At 37.8% G+C, this 19,571-nt stretch overlaps 1 protein-coding gene across 2 annotated transcripts in view; it reads right to left on the bottom strand.

Annotated features, from left to right (window-relative positions):
* The window catches only part of ehbp1 (EH domain binding protein 1), a 153,409-nt gene that overhangs the window by 49,038 nt on the left and 84,800 nt on the right, over nt 1-19,571 (bottom strand). For both annotated transcript variants that reach the window (XM_067366969.1, XM_067366970.1), the window contains exons 13-15: nt 13,885-14,760; nt 11,571-11,612; nt 11,350-11,490 (exon numbers count right to left, since the gene is read on the bottom strand). In XM_067366969.1, the coding sequence (XP_067223070.1) occupies nt 11,350-11,490; nt 11,571-11,612; nt 13,885-14,760 (1,059 nt within the window). The remainder of the gene's footprint in view (nt 1-11,349; nt 11,491-11,570; nt 11,613-13,884; nt 14,761-19,571) is intronic.

Genomic DNA, 19,571 nt, shown 5'->3' with positions numbered 1-19,571 from the left:
TTACTTTCACTGAAAAATTTTTATTACACTTGCATGAATTTTCCAGGCCTATACTTTTTTCCCACCATATTTCATACTTTTGTATCATTTAATTGCATTGGACTTGGACTGAAAAATACTTTTTTTGGAAATATTATTATGCAATAACAAAAAATGACAATAAAAATACTTGTAGGATTTGTTAAATCTAGGTTATTTTCAACATATACTAATATATTTTTAAAGATGTACATTTTGTACAAATTGTGATTTGTATTGGTGCTTTAAAAAATCATGCCAATAAAGCACTTAAAATTGAAAATGAAAATTTGAGAGATGGAAAGGGAAGGTTATGAAGGTGTGAGGTCAAAACAGTCATTGAGAGATACAAATTAACTCCCCAAATGAATCAGCCTTGCACAGGCAGAGTGCAGAATAACCACTGTGGAACGATCCATTTCTACAGCAGCAATGAGGTGTGAAACTGTCTCTCCTCTTATGAAGAGATTTCTTTAATGACTCTCTCTTCAAATGGACTTCAAGTGGCTCTTCTTCAGTAACACTGAAGCTTGACCGTTCAGTCTGGACTCTCCAACTGAGTTATGCTTGGAGTGAGAGGAAGAGAAAGAAGGAGAAAAAGGAAGAGAGGGGAGAGAGATCAGTGGCCCATCCAACCTCCAAGCTGCAGATCTCCAAGGATAATGAGGGGATCCACAAGAACGAGTGAGGAAAATGAAAGAACACCACCAGGGGTGGCAGAAACGATGACAAAGTCATAGTTAAAGTTGTAAAAGAAAGCATGGTGGGTGGGAAGACCTCACTCCATCCTTTGGGAAGTAAAACAGAAGGGAGAGAGGCGCAAAAGCAGATAATGTAGGGCTGTCGCTCTCATTCTGGACAGGAGATCCAGGGAGAGAGGGGGTGGGCAGTAGAGACTAGGCCCAGACAGAAGCACTCACAGTGGGTATGGGGTCCCGGTGGCTGCCCCAGCCTGGCTGCTCTTTTGGAGGGGGCTGGAGGGTGGGGGCTGCGGGGGTGCAGCGAGCCATGGAAGGAGTCGCTCGGCTGGGCACACACACAGGCTCAGGGCCCTGGCGCTAACACAGCCGTGCCAGCCAGCCAGAGACGGTGCCAGCCAGTGAAGCACAAACAGATATATTTGTCATGACACACTGAGTGTGCAGAGAAGGGGAGGGCCATGCACACACACACACGCACACACACAGCGCAAGCAAGCAGTGCAGAAGAAGAGAGGTTTTGGATCTTTATCCCATTCAACAACAAAAGTGTGTGTACAGACAGAAATCAGTAGTATTTTATCAATTCTGGTTCTGATTTCATGAATGATTCCGTTAATGGTTCTTTTTGTAATTTTAAAGAAAAAATAGAAAATGATGGGGAAAAAGTATTTCTTGTCTTCTGCAACCTGTTTGGTCAAATAATATAATTTTAGATGTCAGATAATAATACATTCAGGTAAGATAAGAAATTCTTAGGAGGAAAAAAAAATATTACTAGGGATGCACGGGACCATATTGATGTTGTTGGCCGATATTTTTTAATATATTTGTATTGTTCTGTATTGTATATTTAATTGTGCATGCTTATTTCCCCTATTTTTACATTTAGATTTCCTTTGCCATTATCTAATGCTTAAAGTTAATCTTTAAAAACTCAAGATGCACCCATAGTAAAATTTCTCAGCCAATACTGATATTCAGAATGATTTCTGCCAATGCCGATAGTTTGATTTTCATAAGGAACTAAACTAACTAAAGCTGTAGTAAACTATACAGGGAACCCTCTCGTTTGGTACATTACAATAATAACAGAGGTTAAAACTAACAACATAGCCCAAACTATTCAATTACTATTTCTTTTCAGATATAATAATAATTACACTCAAATAAAAACTGAAATGTTTGTAAAACTCAGTTGCACATAAGGTAGTTTTCCAAAGCACTTTATCCAAACATACATATATACTTTTTTATATTATATATATATATATATATATAGTTAACTAATGAACACTGGATAGCTTTCCTGAGGTTAATGCAATGTTAAGTGACATTGTTCGCAAACTGTTTTATTGACATCTTTCCACGGCTGAAACACTGGTTGAGTGATTAAATGCGACTTGACAGATTTTGGTAAGTTATACTGTATCTTTCAACACACCTTTTGATTTTCATGCATGTTTTTTTATGCTATAACTTGTATTAAAGTGGAAGAAAATACTCACGCTCTGTGCTTGAACTGAGGCACTACAGCGATGTATCACGTCACATTTAATAGCATTAAAATGCCATTTATTGTTTGAATTTTGTCATAAAATGAACAGAATTTAAAGACTTCTTATTAAAAGTAACAAAGCACAAAGCTCCAAATAATGTTTGGTGCACTGTAAACACTAACGCTTAAAATAAATAATTGGTTTGAGTAGGACAAACTTAAATTTAACAAATGAGTTCAGTAAAATAAACTTTTATGAGTATTTACAACTTTCCTTTTCTTTCAAGTTCACAGAACTGATATAGTTTAAACTGAACCGTTTCATTGTTTTGAGTTTTATGAACTTATTTCTTTTAATGTAGACGAACTTAAGTTTAACTGAAACTGTGCTGGGATTTCTATTTCCTAGCATGCTTTGCACATGGCACTCGAAAGGGAGTAAATGGTAAAATTAAGTGTTAAATTATGTTTTTTTTGTGCAAGATCAATGTTAAGTGGGAGATTTAGTAGTGATAATTGTTTTGTTATGCTAATTTAGAAGAGCTTCTGTTAATGTGTTTTTTTTTTTGAGAGTTACCATCATGGTGACAGGTGGTGCATGTGGCAGTGTGAGAGCAAGTATGTTAAATGCTTTATATTGCTGCACTCATTCAGCAAGTGCTATACCATGCTATCGTTAACATGTTAGCAAATTAGCAAGTTAGCATTTTTTGAATTAGCTTGTTACAGCTAGCTAAGTTTACATTAACAAAAATGTTCACATTGAGGTTACAAGGAAATTGTAAGTTAAATGTATGAATGTATAGTGTAGTCAAACATTTCAAGTTAAGAACAATTAATATGAGTACAAAATAAAAATCTGCCAGTTCTGCTAACTTAAACTTTGAATTTTTAAAAAATTGAGGCAACTGATTGCCTCACTCAAAAATTTTTAGTTTTGCCAACTTATTTGGGTCTAAGTGTGTAGGGAAAAAACTTGGAACTGGCAACCCTGGTGTTTGGTGTAGTGGAAAAAACACGGACCTGGCAACCCTGGCTTTCACTACAAGCTATAGCACAAAAAAAAAACATGCATTCATAGGGTCAAATAGAGCCTGCTTTAAGGTTGCTATTTTTTGAACTCTTAATGTGTTTTTATCTCGTTAACTTCGACAGCACTAAATTCAACACAAGAGAGATTTCCTTCACACACAATATAAGTTGCAGTCTGACACATTTTTCCGGCCCCTTTTGATTGACAGGATATAATTGGCCCTAATAATCAGCTGTTTTTTAACTATTGGCCGTTGGTCGAAAATGAAAATAATTGCTTTTATCAGCCGATACCGATTATTGACCGATCCACTGGTGCATTCCGATTAAAAAGCCAATTTGTTAAATATTAAATTTACACTGTTAAATGTTATAACATAATTTTAATGTTTAAATAATTTTTAACAGAAAATTACTTTTAGCTAATTTTTTTTAAACATTATTTCTATATTTAAATAATTTCTATAAATAGGGCTTATTGTAACATGAATACTCATACGCTTAAAAGGTCTGTGTACAGACTTTTTAAACTGCAATGAATCACAAAGTTGATTACCGACATAAAATCACCAGTTATATTTAAGAACCGGCTCTTGATTTCCAGACCAACTTGCCTATGAACTAAAATAATCTTAAACTCTGCATGATAAAAACACAATATTCAGTGCTTTCACGAAAGCAATCAAACATGAATGCAATGTTTGAGACACGTTTGAGAAAATGAAAACATTGCCACGTCTCGGCCTCATCAACCCTCTCTCTCTCCGTCCTTTAGAAAGTGACCTGTGAAATAAAGAGTCTTCCTTGTCCTCTTCACCTCCCTCTCTCTGCACTGTCTATCAAACCCTCCTCTCTTTTATTCTTCCTTCTCTCCCATTTCTGTCCTCTTTAAATGGAAAATACAGATCGTCTATGATCTGTCCCCTGGCTTCGTGGTCTGTAATGAGAAAACTTCACCTTGTGTCCCCGGCCATTCTAAAGGAAGCATTCGGCTGCTCCCGTTCACAAATCCAATTATATGTAGTCGAGAAAGAGAGGGAGAAAGAGAGTGTGAGAGTGTACAGAATGGGAAGCGTTGGGCGGACAGACGGGACTGCTTTTCTTCTGTAATGTGGCCTCTGCTTGGTGTTGAGGTGTCAACTTAAAATGCAAGTAGTTGAGCATCAGCTAATCCTACAGCAGCCTGCTTTAGCCCCCAGCCAAACGAGAGCGAGAGAGAGCAAGAGAGAGCGCGCACGCGAGAGAGAGATGCCACCGTGGCCTTATCGCTAGGCTGCAGATGTGGTTCCTGGATCAATGCACATACACCACGATCAATGCATTTGATAAAGAATTAAGAAGAAAACTGTACATGCTATCAAAGGCCGTTGTACATGGCATAATTATGCTTCTGCATGTGTGTAGATGATACTGGTGCGGTGCAAGGGCGAAGAGATAAATAGAGAGATAGAGATAGATGTCTTGCAGGCTACACAGCCTGCCCTTAGCACCTGGCTCATAAAAAAAAAAAAACCCTGTCAAACAGTTACCAACCCATTTCAGAGGAGAAGCAGAGGATGGAAGGATAAAGGCTATTGGCCAGGTTTGTCCCTCAGAAAGACATCTGACATTTTACGTACATGCATACTTACACCTCATGAGGGCATGAATGAAAATATAAATGTCTAGCGCAGGATTACTACCAAACAAAACAGGGCAAAACATGCTAATTTCAATGTATGACTGCAGAGAGCCAAAAGCAAGAGGTATATATAGATGGAAGAAGAGCTGGGTGTCAATACTCCTCACACACACACACACAGCTGAATGTGGGCAGTCACAAAGATAAACCCCTGATGCTGGTGAAACAGTAGTAGATGAACAGGTTGAGCAGGCGGCTTGTGTGAGAGTGGGAAGAAAACTTTGCCCTTTACATGACAACATAATTACCTGGCAGAGAGAACTATTCACTGCAAGCTGTTCTTACAAACAACATACACCTGCTCCAGTCAACATTAAAGTCAGGTCGCTTCCGTAATGTGACGTGTTTCCGAGTGAAACGAGATATTCAGTGAGAGAGAGAAAAAAAGAGATTGGGTCAATTGGGATGTGACTGGATTGAGAGATGAGGGGAGGGGGTTTAAAAATAACAGGGCTTGGTGAGAGGACGAGCAATTTATTACTTTTTTTAATGTGCACAAATTAACCGTTCACAATAACAACAGGAACATGCATTAAAGTGAATGTGAAATCAAAATTGACCCCATTTGCTTTCCTACTGCATGTTTCTGGTGTTATTGTGAACTGATTCATTGGTGCACACATAAAAAGCCATCAAAATGTAATAAATTGCTTTTTTTTTTTGTTATTTTAAAACTTTTTTCTTTGTAACCCGTAAATCAAAATGTAATAATTCATTCTTCCTCTAAAACGACTTTCATTTTCCAATTTTATAAATTACATTACCTTTCAAAAGTTTAAAGTTAGTACATTTTTATTTTAAATATATATATTTTTGAAAGAAGTCTCTCATGCTTTTCAAGGTTGCAATTATTTGATCAAAAATCTGGTAAAAACAAAAATATTGTGAAACATTATTTAAATTTAAAATAACTGTTTTCAGTTTTAATATATTTTAAAATGTTATTTATTCCTGTGATGGCAAAGTTGAATTTTCAGCATGATCCTTCCGAAATCATTATTATTTATAATTAATTATAAATTATTAATAATATTAATTATAATAATAATTGTCAATGTTGAAAACAGTTGAAAACAATGCTTTCCTCATGAATAAAGTATTTTTTTCTTTAAAAAATAGTGAACAATAGTGTTAGGCATTGTTTTAGCAAACTTGAATTCACTCTGTCTCCATTCTAGTACACTGTAAAAAAAGAATTGTTGGTTTAACTTAAAGTAAGTTACCTTGTTGCCTTAAAATTTTGAGTTAATTGAAATTAAAAATTTGAGTTAATTCAATGAAGGCGATTGATTTAATCAACAGAAACTCAAAATATTATGTTATCTGAACCACATTAAGTAAGTTGATTTGACAAAAGAAAAAATTTTGTGATAAATCATGAAAATAATTTTTACAGTGCCGTAACGCCCATTTTTCATTCTGAATCACTGAATATCCAGTTCTGCTCAGAAATACATCAGATTCCGAATGTAAAATGGGTTGTGGACAACAATGCTCATTAAAGAAATTAAATAAGGTCCATTTTTAAGTTTCATGTTAACTTTAAAAAGTTTGAACTTTTTCAGTCTTTAGCAAAACTTGGAGCATGACCATTAAAAATGTATTAATGCGAAAGAAAATCAACAAGTTATTGAAAAATATAGTACTAATGCTTGTACTTACTTACTTTAATTAAAGTGTTCACACAGACACACAAACGCTCTTAGCACTCACCCTCTCTCTCTTTCTCTAAACAAAAACTTCTCAGTCCGACTGAAATAACTGGATTAAACAATTGCAATTTCATATCAAAATGAACTTAAACGTTATGCTTTTATCCTTCATATTTTATTCATAGGAGACCGACTTATGAATGAGGTTAAAAACTGAAGGGTGGTAGGAAAGAGAGAAAAGAATGAGGTAGTGAAGGAGAAGAAAGGAGTGGTTGTTGTGGTGGAAAGAGAGAGAGAAAAAGAGAGAGACAAGGGGGGAAAAAAAAAAGAGGAGACAGCCCCACTGAGAAATGACTGTGTGTGCGTAATGCCGGAGAGAGCAGTGGCTTGATCACAACTCATGAAGAGATTGGAGGGGCGTCTCTCTCTCTCTCTCTCTCTCTCTGTCTAACAGTTTCTCTGTTCCAACCAACCGCTTTGATCTCCACACACACAGCCCTTCAACTACCTTCTATCCATTCTGTTTCATTAGACGAGAATCCACCAGAAAAAGAAAGGTTTCCGAACTAAAAAGACAATCGGAATGCAGCGCGAGAGAGCCTGTGTAGTCACGTCAGCATGTTAAAATGCATATGGAAGGCACAGTCACGGTTCCTTTGAAAGTCTGAGGGAATCGTTTGAGGGCGTCAGACCCAAAGAACAGAGAACAGGAGGACAACTGTGGCCTAATTGGCCCAATTAACTCCAAGTCTCTGGTGCTTGCTGGGACAATTGGTCTTCCCTGGGCCTTCCCACTGACTCTCACGCATCAGAGGTGGGCCGACACTAACGACTGTGGACTACAGAGAGAAAGAGAGAGAGATACTGCCATGGTGCGTTAGCATGGAAAACAGATTTAAATAGAAAAAGCAATATAGTTGATTACGTGTTGATTTTATGACTGGTGTCGCAGTTAAACAAGGCAGAAAAATGAACATGATAGAGGCAGCGGTTTGCATCAAAACACACACGCACAAGCGCACAGGGAGGCCGCCAAAAGTTCAAAGGTTTGCTCTGTCTCTCTCTGAGAGGGAGGGTCATGGGCGGCTCTGAAAAGTCACCGCACTGTCACACAGAGCAGGAGGGAGGGCTGAGGATGGAGAAGAGAGTCAGGAGGGTGAAGCAGGGCCTCGTCGGTAAAAATCAAACACAGTCCAATTAAACTAATCATAACGAGCCAGTGAACACGAGGAAGCTCACCTGGAATCTTTTCCCTCTCTTTTTCCTCCCCCTCGCCTTACCCTCCATAATTACCCTGGCCAAAGCGCTGTGAAATTACTGCACTGATCAACTAATGCTTGAGAAAATCTGAAGAAATGCACTGTCCCCTTTTTTCTGCCTCCCTCCCTCCCTTTTTATGATTTAAAGGACTACATAAATAAAAATTATTTCCCCTTACTATCGTTCCCTCTCCCTGGCTTTCTCTTCATCGAGGACAGAAAAGGAGGAAACCGAGAGAAGATTCTCTTGACCTTTTTTTTTTAAAGGTCTTGCCTATGAAAGAATGAAAAAGAAAAGGAGAGTTAAAGGAATGTTCCGGGTACAATACAACTTAATGTCTATCAATAGCAATTGTGGATTAATATTAATTACCACAAAATATTATTTTGAATTACCCATCAGTTTTAAAATAAAATACAACGAAGTTAAAAATAAAATACAGTGTTTTTAAAATTTTAGTGTGACAGAAACACTTAAAAACGTTCAAATTTGTTGTGATTACAACGTAACTCTGGTAACCTGGAAAAGGCTGTTATAGCTGAAATAAACAAAAAATCAGATTGCATATTTTAAATCTTCTGGAGTTACTCTGTATGTTACTACCCCAATATTTGAAATTGATGATGAGATGAAATGATCTTGCTGTAGAAATCAACACTAGGCCACAAATGTTGATAGCGCTTAACTTAAACCTGGAACATTCCTTTAAGAGTTTGTGTATGTGTATACTAGCATGAAGGAGACGTTGCGCCGCTGTGTTTTTTCTAATTGTCTATTAATTAGCGATTTGCTCCCACCAGGGGGTGAAGAACATGAGAGCGACTCAGAGGTTTGGTCCTAATGGATTGTGAAGGCCACCTACCCATAGTACAATGAGCACTACTAAACAATTTATACCGTTAGCCTACTATCAAAGGCCTAAACACACACATATACACAGAGTTAGTAAAGAGTAGGAGAGTAGGAAGACAGAAAGCGAACAAGAGAGAGAGTGAGGGTGACAGACAGTGGTGGCAAAGATCAAAGCAAGAGAGCCATTGCTGCACAATGGAGCACAATTAACATGGCATGTAAAAGAACAAGAAAAACACACACACACACACACACACACACACACACACACACACACAGAGAGCAGTTCTGATGAGAGGGGTGGGCTCACCCTGATGGGCCCCTTGAAACACACCACTGACTGTGGACAATAACTGGCCCGCTGGCCATCCTCACACACAATCAAGTCTGTATGCTAACTGCTAACAATATTGCAACCATGGAGAAGCAGAGCTTCATTTAAAAGACCCCTTGAAATGGTTCGACAATTTTTTTTCCCACTATATTAAGTCGAAATAGAAAGAATAATGAAGAATAATGAAAATTTCAGCATCATTACTCCAGTCTTTAGTGTCACATGATCCTTCAGAAATTGTAATATGCTGATCTGGTACTCAAGAAACATTTATTCTTATTATTATTATCATCAATTAATATTCACATTTTTTCAGGATTCTTTCATGAATACAAATAACTTTGTTAATTATGTATTTATTGTCACTTTTGATCAATTTAATGTATCCTAAAAGTATACATTTCTTTCAACATCAACAAAGAAATCTTACTGAGCCCAAACTTTTGAATGGTATTGTAAATTTAAGACAATTTCTTTCTTCACAAAACAAATTTGATGGTTGAGGGGGACAAGAAGTAACCGAAGACATACAGACAATCCACAATTATAATTTATGAGGATATTCTCATTCTAGGGAGCATTTAAGTAGACAAATACCTGACAATAATTTTTTGTGGTCCATTTTGTCTAAAGAGAAACTGTAAATTTAAAATTTTACAACTTTTTTTCATCCATCCATTGAATATGAACTCTAAAAACAGTCAAATCTTCCTTGCTCTATATTTTATCTGAAGGTCAGGAATGTTTAGCAGTTAGCAATAAACAAAAGCACACAGTATTTCCGCCCATGCTAAAGTGCTCACTACACCCCAATGACTTCTCTCTCTCTCTCTCTCTCTCTCTCTCTTTCTCATCCATCCTCACTTTCACCCCTCCATCTCTATCTACACTTTGAAAGAATGGAACAAGTCTTAATTTAATTAAAATATTCCCTCTGCATGCTAAAGCGCAAAGTCTCTTCTTAGCGGAGGAGCTTCATGCAGAGGCCAGTGATAAGATAACAGGGCCTACTAATCAAAACAAGACATCAACTAATCTAATCTAAATCACTAACAATTACCAGCGTGCCAAGCAACGCTCCCTTTTGATCAATGTTTTCTATTAAAAAGTGAAACAATTCAATATTCTGGCAGGCTAATGCACTGAAGCCTCATTAGCACATCGTCCTTGGGATGGAGGCGTTGTAAACGCACACACAGACGTTAATTCGTGGTTAATTTGCGGGATGAGGACCATCTCTCCTTCATCAGACTGCAGAGGACTTTTGCAGGACGGAGAGACGACGAGAAAAGGAAATATTGTTCTTTGAAAAACCCTTAATTTATGGCAGCATCACACTGAGGAGTCCTCCTGTTCTTTGCCTTCTTATGCATTTCATTCAAGGGCATCTCATTTCCTTTTAAAATTCATACAGCAAAACGTCTGAATAAATTTGCCACACGCCAGATATTTCATCATGTCCTGAAAACCCCTCCCCTGCGGTTCTGTATGTTTATGCCACAGCGTTTCACACTATTCTTCCCCTAAAACAGGATGTCAGGAGAACTGAAATATTATTCGGATGTGGCCTGGGCTTTTTGACGTCGAGTGTCAGTCGTCCTGCAGTACTGAGCTCAGTAGAGCATGTTTATTTAGAGTTTGATGTTCTCTGACTGGTCACTTCCTACATCACTACCTGGGGCCCTTGAGTAACCCTTAAAGACTTGCCCTGTGTGAAATGAGAGACTCTGGCATGCAGGCTCTTGGCTATAGAATAATATTACTCTCTATTACTTACTTCCTCTCTGACAGGTCCTGAGAGGAGCCCGAGAGGAGCTGTGGTAAGGACCTTCTAGGTGTGGATTTGTACTTGGCAATAGTTTATGAATTGTTTGAACAAAACAAAGACAGCAGCAGGTTTATGGCTGCTGTCACTTTAAGATCTACACAGATCCAATATATTGTTAAACATGCGTTTTATTTCTCAACTGTTTATGTTCACTTAAGATATAACAGACTATGTTTACTAGAATACTAGCAGAGCCTGGCATTTTTTGATATAATTTTGTGTGAATAATATGTCCATTCAAGTGCAAGAAGACATGAAAGAGAACTCAATTCAGCAGCGGTCTGCTCTTTGCTGAAATAAAAAAGATAACTTTCCTCTGCCTCGAAAGCGATTTATTAATTAATTAATATCAATTCTGGAATTAAAAAATTAATTTAAAAAAATTTTAAAAACACAGACCCTTTCAAAAACATTCAAAAGTTGCAGCGTAAAATAACAGAAGTATCTCCTGAATGTCAATATCTAAGCAAAAAAGTGTGTTTGTGTGTGAACTCACATCAATAATCTGTGGAGTGTGCGTAGGCGACTGTGCATTAGTAGTGCTTTTGTTTCCAGCCTTCATGGCGGCATCTCTACGGGCCTGTTCCAATAGCAGCCTGGCCCTCTCCTTCAGCTCCTCTTGACGAGACAGGACCTTCTGCAATTGAGAGAAAGAGGTTTTCATTCAATTTTCAACAAAGTTTACCTTTTTATCTGTATAACCATGATCTTTTTCACCTTCTCTTCATTGTTGTTTGACACTGGGGCAGTTACGACGTCCTGAAAAAAAAACAACAACAACAAAAATACATAGTGTAAGAACAAATCAGTAGATATCCCATTCCCCTATATGCTGTGTGAGTCAAAGTAGCATCTCCTCCAAACACTATAAGTTATCATCAGTTTGGTATGGCTGTTATTCTGACACCTGAGAGGAGATAGAGTGACGTTTGCTACCGATCATATAATATTGCGGGTGAGAGGGCATCTGCACTGTGCAACACATTCAGTAAAACAACCAAATGAAATGTCAGCAAAGTTAAGGTGGTGTCAAGTAACTGTCACCATGGTAACGCAACTCAAGTCACAGCTGAGGCCTTGACATGTCGAAATAAAATCAGGACAAATCTAAGCTGGAAAGTTATTCAGTGGAAGAAATGACAGTGATACATGGAGAGTGTGTGATAAAAGTTGGCTATGCTGCAATACCTGAATATGTGTGTGTGCGTGTGTGTGTGTGTGCACGCTGTATAGATGAGGAGAGGCTCTCATGCGGAACACGCTATAACCCATGTCAGTATTAGAGCTGCAGGCGGGACGGCCCGTACATAATGACATGCCACTCCGAGTGACACACGGCTGCTGTCTGTGCCGATCAGGCGTCTCACAAAATGGCAAAAATATCAAACATGTATAAAGCTTCAAACAGTTTTATGTGCTTTGATTTTATATGGCAGCTTTTTCTGTTAAAGCTGTAACTGCTTTTCTGTTGGGAGTGTTCGGGGCATTATTCATTTAACATGCATGTGTATCTATCCCTGTTTGTTACCTGAAAGTGTGTGTTTGTGTATTTATGTTTGATGTTGTTGACGTGCTTTTGTTGGACCATTTGTCACGTGCGGTTTGGTCATTTTCACTGCTCAACGTGGATCCCACTTTTTCTGTCATTAATTACTCACCTTCATGTCGTTCCACACCCGTAAGACCTTTGTTGATCTTTGGAACACAAATTAAGATTTTTCATGAAATCCAAGAGGTTTATTATCCCCAAGAGAAAGCAACGCACTGCACTATCATAGACAGCATAGGAGACTGACAGGGTAGAAAAGAAACTGTTGAATAAAGTCATTTTTTGTTTGTTTTTTTGCACACAAAAATTATATTTGTCGCTTCATAACAATAAGGTTAAACCACTGTAGTCACGTTGACTACTTTAACAATGTCTTTACTACTTTTCTGGACCTTGGATGTAGTAATTACAATATTTTGATGGGGGATAAAAAAACCCTCTTGGATTTCATCAAAAATATTCTTGTGTTTTATATAAAATATATTTGTGTTCCAAAGTGTTACAGGTTTGGAACGACATGAGGGTGAGTAATTAATGACAGAAATGTTATTTTTGGTTGAACTAACCCTTTAAATACTTTGAAAAAAATAGATAATAGAGGTAGAAATTTCCATGAGCATTTAGGGTTTTTTTATTACAATTTCTAGGCCTGGAAATCACATGTTAGAAATTCCCTGATATTCCCTGCAGTTATCCAGAATATTGGGAACCAGCATTGTATGAAATTGAATTCAGAATGCCTTTTAAATTCCAAATTCAACTTCTGAATTTGAATAGAATTTCAACTGAGGTAGCAAACATGATGTGGAATTAAAATTTGAATGGAAGTAAAATGATAATGAACTGAAATTCAAATAAATTTATGACACTATATGATGTTTTTTTCCCCCAGAAAAATGTGAAAGTTTTGAAAAAAAGTTTAAAGGCTTTTAAGTTTTAGGGTTTAAAAACAAAACAATAGACAGAATGATAAAAAGAGTGTAGAATGATAGAAAAAACAGCAGAACAAACTACAGAGAGAGATTAGATAGACAGACGATTGATAGATAGAGAGATAGAGAGATAGAGAGATAGATAGATAGATAGATAGATAGATAGATAGATAGATAGATAGATAGATAGATAGATAGATAGATAGATAGATAGATAGATAGATAGATAGATAACAGAAACAATGGTAAAATGACAACGGTAGAATGACTGACCGACAGACAGACAGACAAAAAGAATGACAGAATGACATGTTGAATGATAGAACTATTGACAGAGACAGATAAATAAATAGACAGATAGAAAGATTGAGAGAATTGACAGACGACTGTCTGTCATTACTGTATAACGACAGACAGACAGAATGAAGGTTTATAGACTTTAGAGAGAGAGACAGATAGATAGAATTATAGATTGACAGACAGACAGATGTTGTCATTTTGTATTCAGATATATGTGCATATCTAAGCATGTGTGTGTGTTGACATTTACCTGTGTGTGTTTAGCGGGTGTGTGCGTGTGGTTGGTCTGGGCACTGCTGTCTGATGTGCTGTCAGATTCAGAGTGGCGCAAACTCGCTCTCTTCTTCTTGATAAGATCAGTGTCTTTGTTATATGTGAAGCCCAGTTTGTGTGTGTTTGCTAGAGAAGATCCGGTCTGCCACATTGGCAACCCAGATTCAGTTTGTTTTTCACCAGGTCGTGGGGCCTCGTGCTGCTCCCTGGAGTCTCTGGAATCAGTGGCGGTCAACCCACCCGACTGCCCTCTCTCCTTTTCTCTCTCCATCCTGTGAGACAGGTCACCCATGTCCAGTGTATCGGCTTTGAGGAGCTTTTTCTGTTCAGCAGCAGGAGGTTGGCTGATGGAGGTGTCCAGGCTGGTTCTGGTACTCTGGGCAGGTCGTGGGTGAGGTTCTGTGATCGTGGGAGCTGCTGGAGAGCCGCGGTCTGCTGTAGATGCCCGTAAAGATGGAGTTACTTCTTTTAAAATTTCCCCAGAGGAGACGGACAGAGAACCAGATCCCCCACCTGTCATGGCTGACTTCACTTCCTCTTCTTTCTCACCGTGCTCACCATTACTTGCTGCAGCACCCTGATCAGTGGGCTCACGGTGAATGTCGTTGAGTTCGGCGTAGAACTTGTCTTGGTCAATAGAACTGTTTGTGTCTGTTTCGAAGTCTCCAACTTTGTATGTGCTACGACTGCTGTTAGCTTCAATCTGCACAACGTTGAGTTCCTCACCACTGAAATGTGCCCGGATCTGATACAGGTACGTCATCACTGTCAGCTTATCCGGGATCGCCAGCAGAACCATGTCAGATGGCTCTAGGAGCCGAGAGATTCCCAGACTGGCAAAGCCATCATATGCCTGCAGACACAAAAAAAAGATAATGTTTAAAACAAATAAAGCACAGAAAATAAGGGACAGTATCAAATGAAACAGGGTAAATAAAACAAAGACTGATGGAAAAGAAACATTTTTTCTTGCATCAATCTGTGACACTAAAACGCAACAACATTGTATCTGAAGGGCAAATGTACTTTGTGTCAATAGTGGGTGAATTGCTATAATATTTTAAAATATAAATATAAATAAAACATGTCAAACAAATCAAAGTAAATTAAAACAATTCTGATATAGACTAAAAAAATTACAGAGATATAAATAAATAAAAAGAATCTGGGTCAGACAAACGTTCTATAAAAATAAATGAATAAATGCATAAACTAATGATAGATAGATAGATAGATAGATAGATAGATAGATAGATAGATAGATAGATAGATAGATAGATAGATAGATAGATAGATAGATAGATAGATAGATATAGATAGATAGAAGGCACAATATGTAAGATTTTTAGATTAAAATATCCAAAAACCACTAGAACAATGTTATATAGTATGTTGTCTTGTGTACTTACATTATCCCAAACATTTCCAACAATGTTTAAATCCAGAGAAATCAGCTATTTTAACCAGGACATGGACCGTGTCATTGCTCCACCTGTCAATGACATCATATCCACGCTACCTTCTATTTCCAGTTTTACTAATATCGATCTAGATTACTGCAAAGTGCAACAAGTCTCTCAAAGCAGCCACCGAGCTAACGCACATAGTAACATAAGATAACTTTCAACACACTCAAATGTATTTAGTTTGATTGATTTAACCAACGCTGTGTTACCCAACATACGCTATGCAATGAAAAGAGCGGCTGACTGTAGCATAAGCATAATAAAAGCTCCACTGTACTCAAGATCAGTGTGTATCGTAGATGTCTATCATTAGCATTCGCTCCAGTTGCCTCGTTCCACTCCCACAGCTCTCGACCCCTCCTGAATCGAAAATTACATAGTGTGCCTTTAACACTCAAAGCCAATTTCTACCTGTATTTAAAGCATGGCAGGTGTTAATTTAGACAACTTTGGGTAAGGTGGAAGGGTTGGCTTTAGAGAGAAAATAGTAGGTTAAAATGTGAGGTAGGATAAAAATGTAAACTTCAAAACTAGGGAGGAAGCGGTAGCGTAAAGGCTGTCTGTTCCTTTCACCTTTACGCTACCGCTTCCTCCCTAGTTTTGAAGTTTACATTTTTATCCTACCTCACATTTTAACCTACTTGGTTGAGGGGTGAAAATGAATGTAGGGTCAAAGGGTAAACTACAGGGTGTAGGGTGGGATGGAACACCAAGGTATAGGATGAATGGAAAAAAAAAATGATAAGGTAAAGGGTGAAAGGGAAGAAGAAGGTTGTAGGGTGATGGGAAGGAGAGACAGTTAGGGTGTAGGGTGCATGCAGGAATTAGATTTGGGATAAGACAAGCTGGGATCAGTAGGATGCGGCAGGCGGTGACAGCTAATGTCAAGGATGGTTCTCCATGATAAGAGAGCACGATACCAAGAAACACTAAACTAATCCTGCCTCAGTCTTATCGCATACATCTCCCACTCCCTCTCATTCCATCTCTCTCACTTTCTCCCTCACTTTTCCCTCTTTCCGTCACTCTCTCTCTCTCGGCAGTGAGTATAATTGCACTGATTTGTCCGGTTGAGGAGAACAGGCAGATAATCAAACAGCCAAACTCAATCCCTGATCAGGAGATAGAGGTAGAGAGAGAGAGAGAAATGGAAGGAAGAAGTGAAAGTAAACTGGCTGACATTATCACGGTAATCCACCGAATGAATGAAAGAAAAGTTACTTTCTCTTTCTCTTAAGAATCTGAGAATACAACAGTATAAAGAAAAGCCTACAAATTAGCCTTCTGTCTCGCCCTCCCCCAGATTCGCCTTATCAGAACTGCTATCAGAGCCGAGCTGATGGCCGAGAGAATTTCAGCCTGTTGACGAGTGTTGACTATTGTCTCAACCTCTGCTGCTTACCCATCTACTGACTTTATCAGGTTTGTCCCCTTTATTGGCGTGAGCTAGAGAGAGAGAAAGCAAGAGAAAGGGAGAGGAGGGATAATCAAAGGTAAGCCGATTCTCAATTTACAATTAATCTCATCTTTCTTTCTCTCGTGCCTTCTCTTTTTCCTGTTTGCTGGAGGCTAACAATGGTGATGCAGAGCTTTGCAGAGCAAGGCAAATGTAAGGTACAGAGAGCTGAATAGAAAAAAAGGGAACGAAGAAGGTTGAGAAACAAAGAGTCTGCAGGTATGTGTTGTTTGTGTTTTAACTCTAAAGAAAGAGTGAATAATTGGTGGAATGAACGAAACTTAAGTGTCTGATTGAGATTCTTAAACTACATTCACACCGCAGAATAATGTGGGGATGCATTGATATGAAAATTAGGGATGCATCGATATGAAAGTTTTGGCCGATACGATAATTCTTTGTATTTGAAAGCCGATAACAGAAATATTAATAAATCTAAATAAAAAATGTTATATAATTTTTTAGAGCCTGATTATAAAAACAAAAGTCTCACCATTAAAAGCCATGTCCCAAGCACACAATTATAATGTTTTCATTATAACATTACGTAGCCTATATGACAGACTTGCGCTGTACGTTGCACTTAACTGTATTTTCCTTTATGAAGTGATTTCAATCATATTTCAAGCAATTCAAAACCATAATGGCAGACTGAAGTGTCTCAGCTGAAGGAAATAATCCATTATTTATGGGCTTCAACATATCAGCTAAATTGTCTTATCAGGCAAAAAACGATAACATTAAAAATGAACAATATCGATATGGTGGTCGATATATCATAGTCCAAATCTGATTATTTTCCTTCGCATATGACAGTGCATCAGTTTTTGGCAGGATAAAACACAATTTAATGACATTATTGCATAAATAGCATTTATTTGATTAAAAAAAACTGAGTAAACAGCAATATTATGAATAATCATTACAAATTAAAATAATGTGTTTTGTGTTTTAATGTATTTTAAAATGTAATTTATCCCGTTATGGCTGAATTTTCAGCAGTCATTACTCCAGTCTTCAGTGTCACATGATCCTTCACAAATCATTCTAAAATGGTAATTTGATGCTCAAAAAACATTTATTTTTATCAATGTTGTTTTGTAGAACAAAAGAGCAGCATTTTTTTTATAACACTGTAAATGTCTTTATCACTTTTGATAAAATTAATGCATTCTTACTGAAAAGTATTAATTTCTTTAAAAATTACTTAAAAAAAAAAATCTTACTGACCCCCAACTTTTGAATGGTAGTGTATGAATTAGAAAATTAGAAAAAGTATAAAATTATATATAATTATATTTATTATTAAAAATAATATAATTCAATTATATAGATTACAAAGGGTGTTTGTATCAATGTCTGTTTACAGGAAGCACCAGTTTCCTGGGAAAGGGAAAAAGAATGGTGACTCTCAGTCTCATTGCTCCAGTCTTCAAAACAGCAAATCATGCTTGATTAAAATAAATACACCATGTAAACAGCGGTTTGTGCGCGAGTGTGTCTGAGCAAGCAAGTCCAGATGATTAAACCCTAAAAATCACACTTCAGATGTACTGCGATGAACTACCAAACCCATTTATTCAACAGACAGAAATGTGCTGTTTGCTCTTTCTGTGTATAAATGATGCAGCAGCACTAATAACCCGTGTGAACTCTGCGATTGTGTGTTTAAGACTTTCTCTTCCTGCTCCAGTCTGTCGGCCCCTCCCCCACGCTAAACGGACAATGAAAAGCATTTTGTTTTGTGAATGACATCGCTGAATGATTGACAGGTATCCATCGCTGTCAGTCACACACACAGCCAGAGGGGCTTTTTTTCCCCCGTCTGCACATTTATCGAGGAACACAGGAACACATACACGCAGGCGCACACGTGCGTGCACAGATCAGATATCATGGGAAATTACTGCTAGCCTCTCTCTCGACACACACACAGAGAAAATAATTCTTTTCACTGCCTGTATGAGCAAACCGTCCTCTCCTCTCCCCTCCGCTATTGATTGCTCTTATCTGTCATATTTCAATGGAGATTATTGCAATCACGGCTGGGCCAGAGAGGGTCGCGCTGATTCTATCACATGGAAATGAATGCAGTTTATATAAATGTGTGTGTTTGGGGCTGTATAGAGAGTGCTCTTAACCTCCTCAGCTTGGGATAGTCATTTATCATTGAAAGAGAGCGAGAGTACGCACACTTTGCAGTGTCGGAGAGAGGAAAATTGCGTATATGAAAGTCACTGAACGAGAGGGCAGGAAATGAACTCAAGAAGTGACTGCAGGGATAAAGTGATAATAGATGAAAGGAATGGTGGGAAAGGAGAGCACATTAAACACATCTAATAAAGTCTAAATGGAGTTAATCTGAGGGCTGAAATAAGAGTTAATCTGCAGCGCTCCAGAATACAGTGATCATTCAATGGAGCGGAATTACAGAGGAATTAAGTTTTATACATCCACAAATCCAAATAGATTCCAAACAAATCCAGGAAGCAACTCTTCAGCAAATATACATTTTTTTCATATTGTGTGCTGCTGTGCATTGTGTGTGTGTTTTGAAAGAGGAAGAGAGATGCTTGGAGTAATCCTTGTTGGCACAGCCACCTGGCGGTTTATTTAAACAGGCATTTGAGAGCTGACAGCAATATCCACACCTTCCTCTCTCACTCTCTCTCTCAAAGCCCATTCGTTGCGCACATCCCACTGAAAATTCTTGAATGAACGAAACAGGTTTAATGTAAAACA

Source organism: Chanodichthys erythropterus, chromosome 18 (genome assembly GCF_024489055.1).
Source record: "Chanodichthys erythropterus isolate Z2021 chromosome 18, ASM2448905v1, whole genome shotgun sequence".
Taxonomy (NCBI): domain Eukaryota; kingdom Metazoa; phylum Chordata; class Actinopteri; order Cypriniformes; family Xenocyprididae; genus Chanodichthys; species Chanodichthys erythropterus.
Note: the sequence above shows the minus strand (reverse complement) of the source record. Positions and strands in the feature narration are given on the sequence as shown.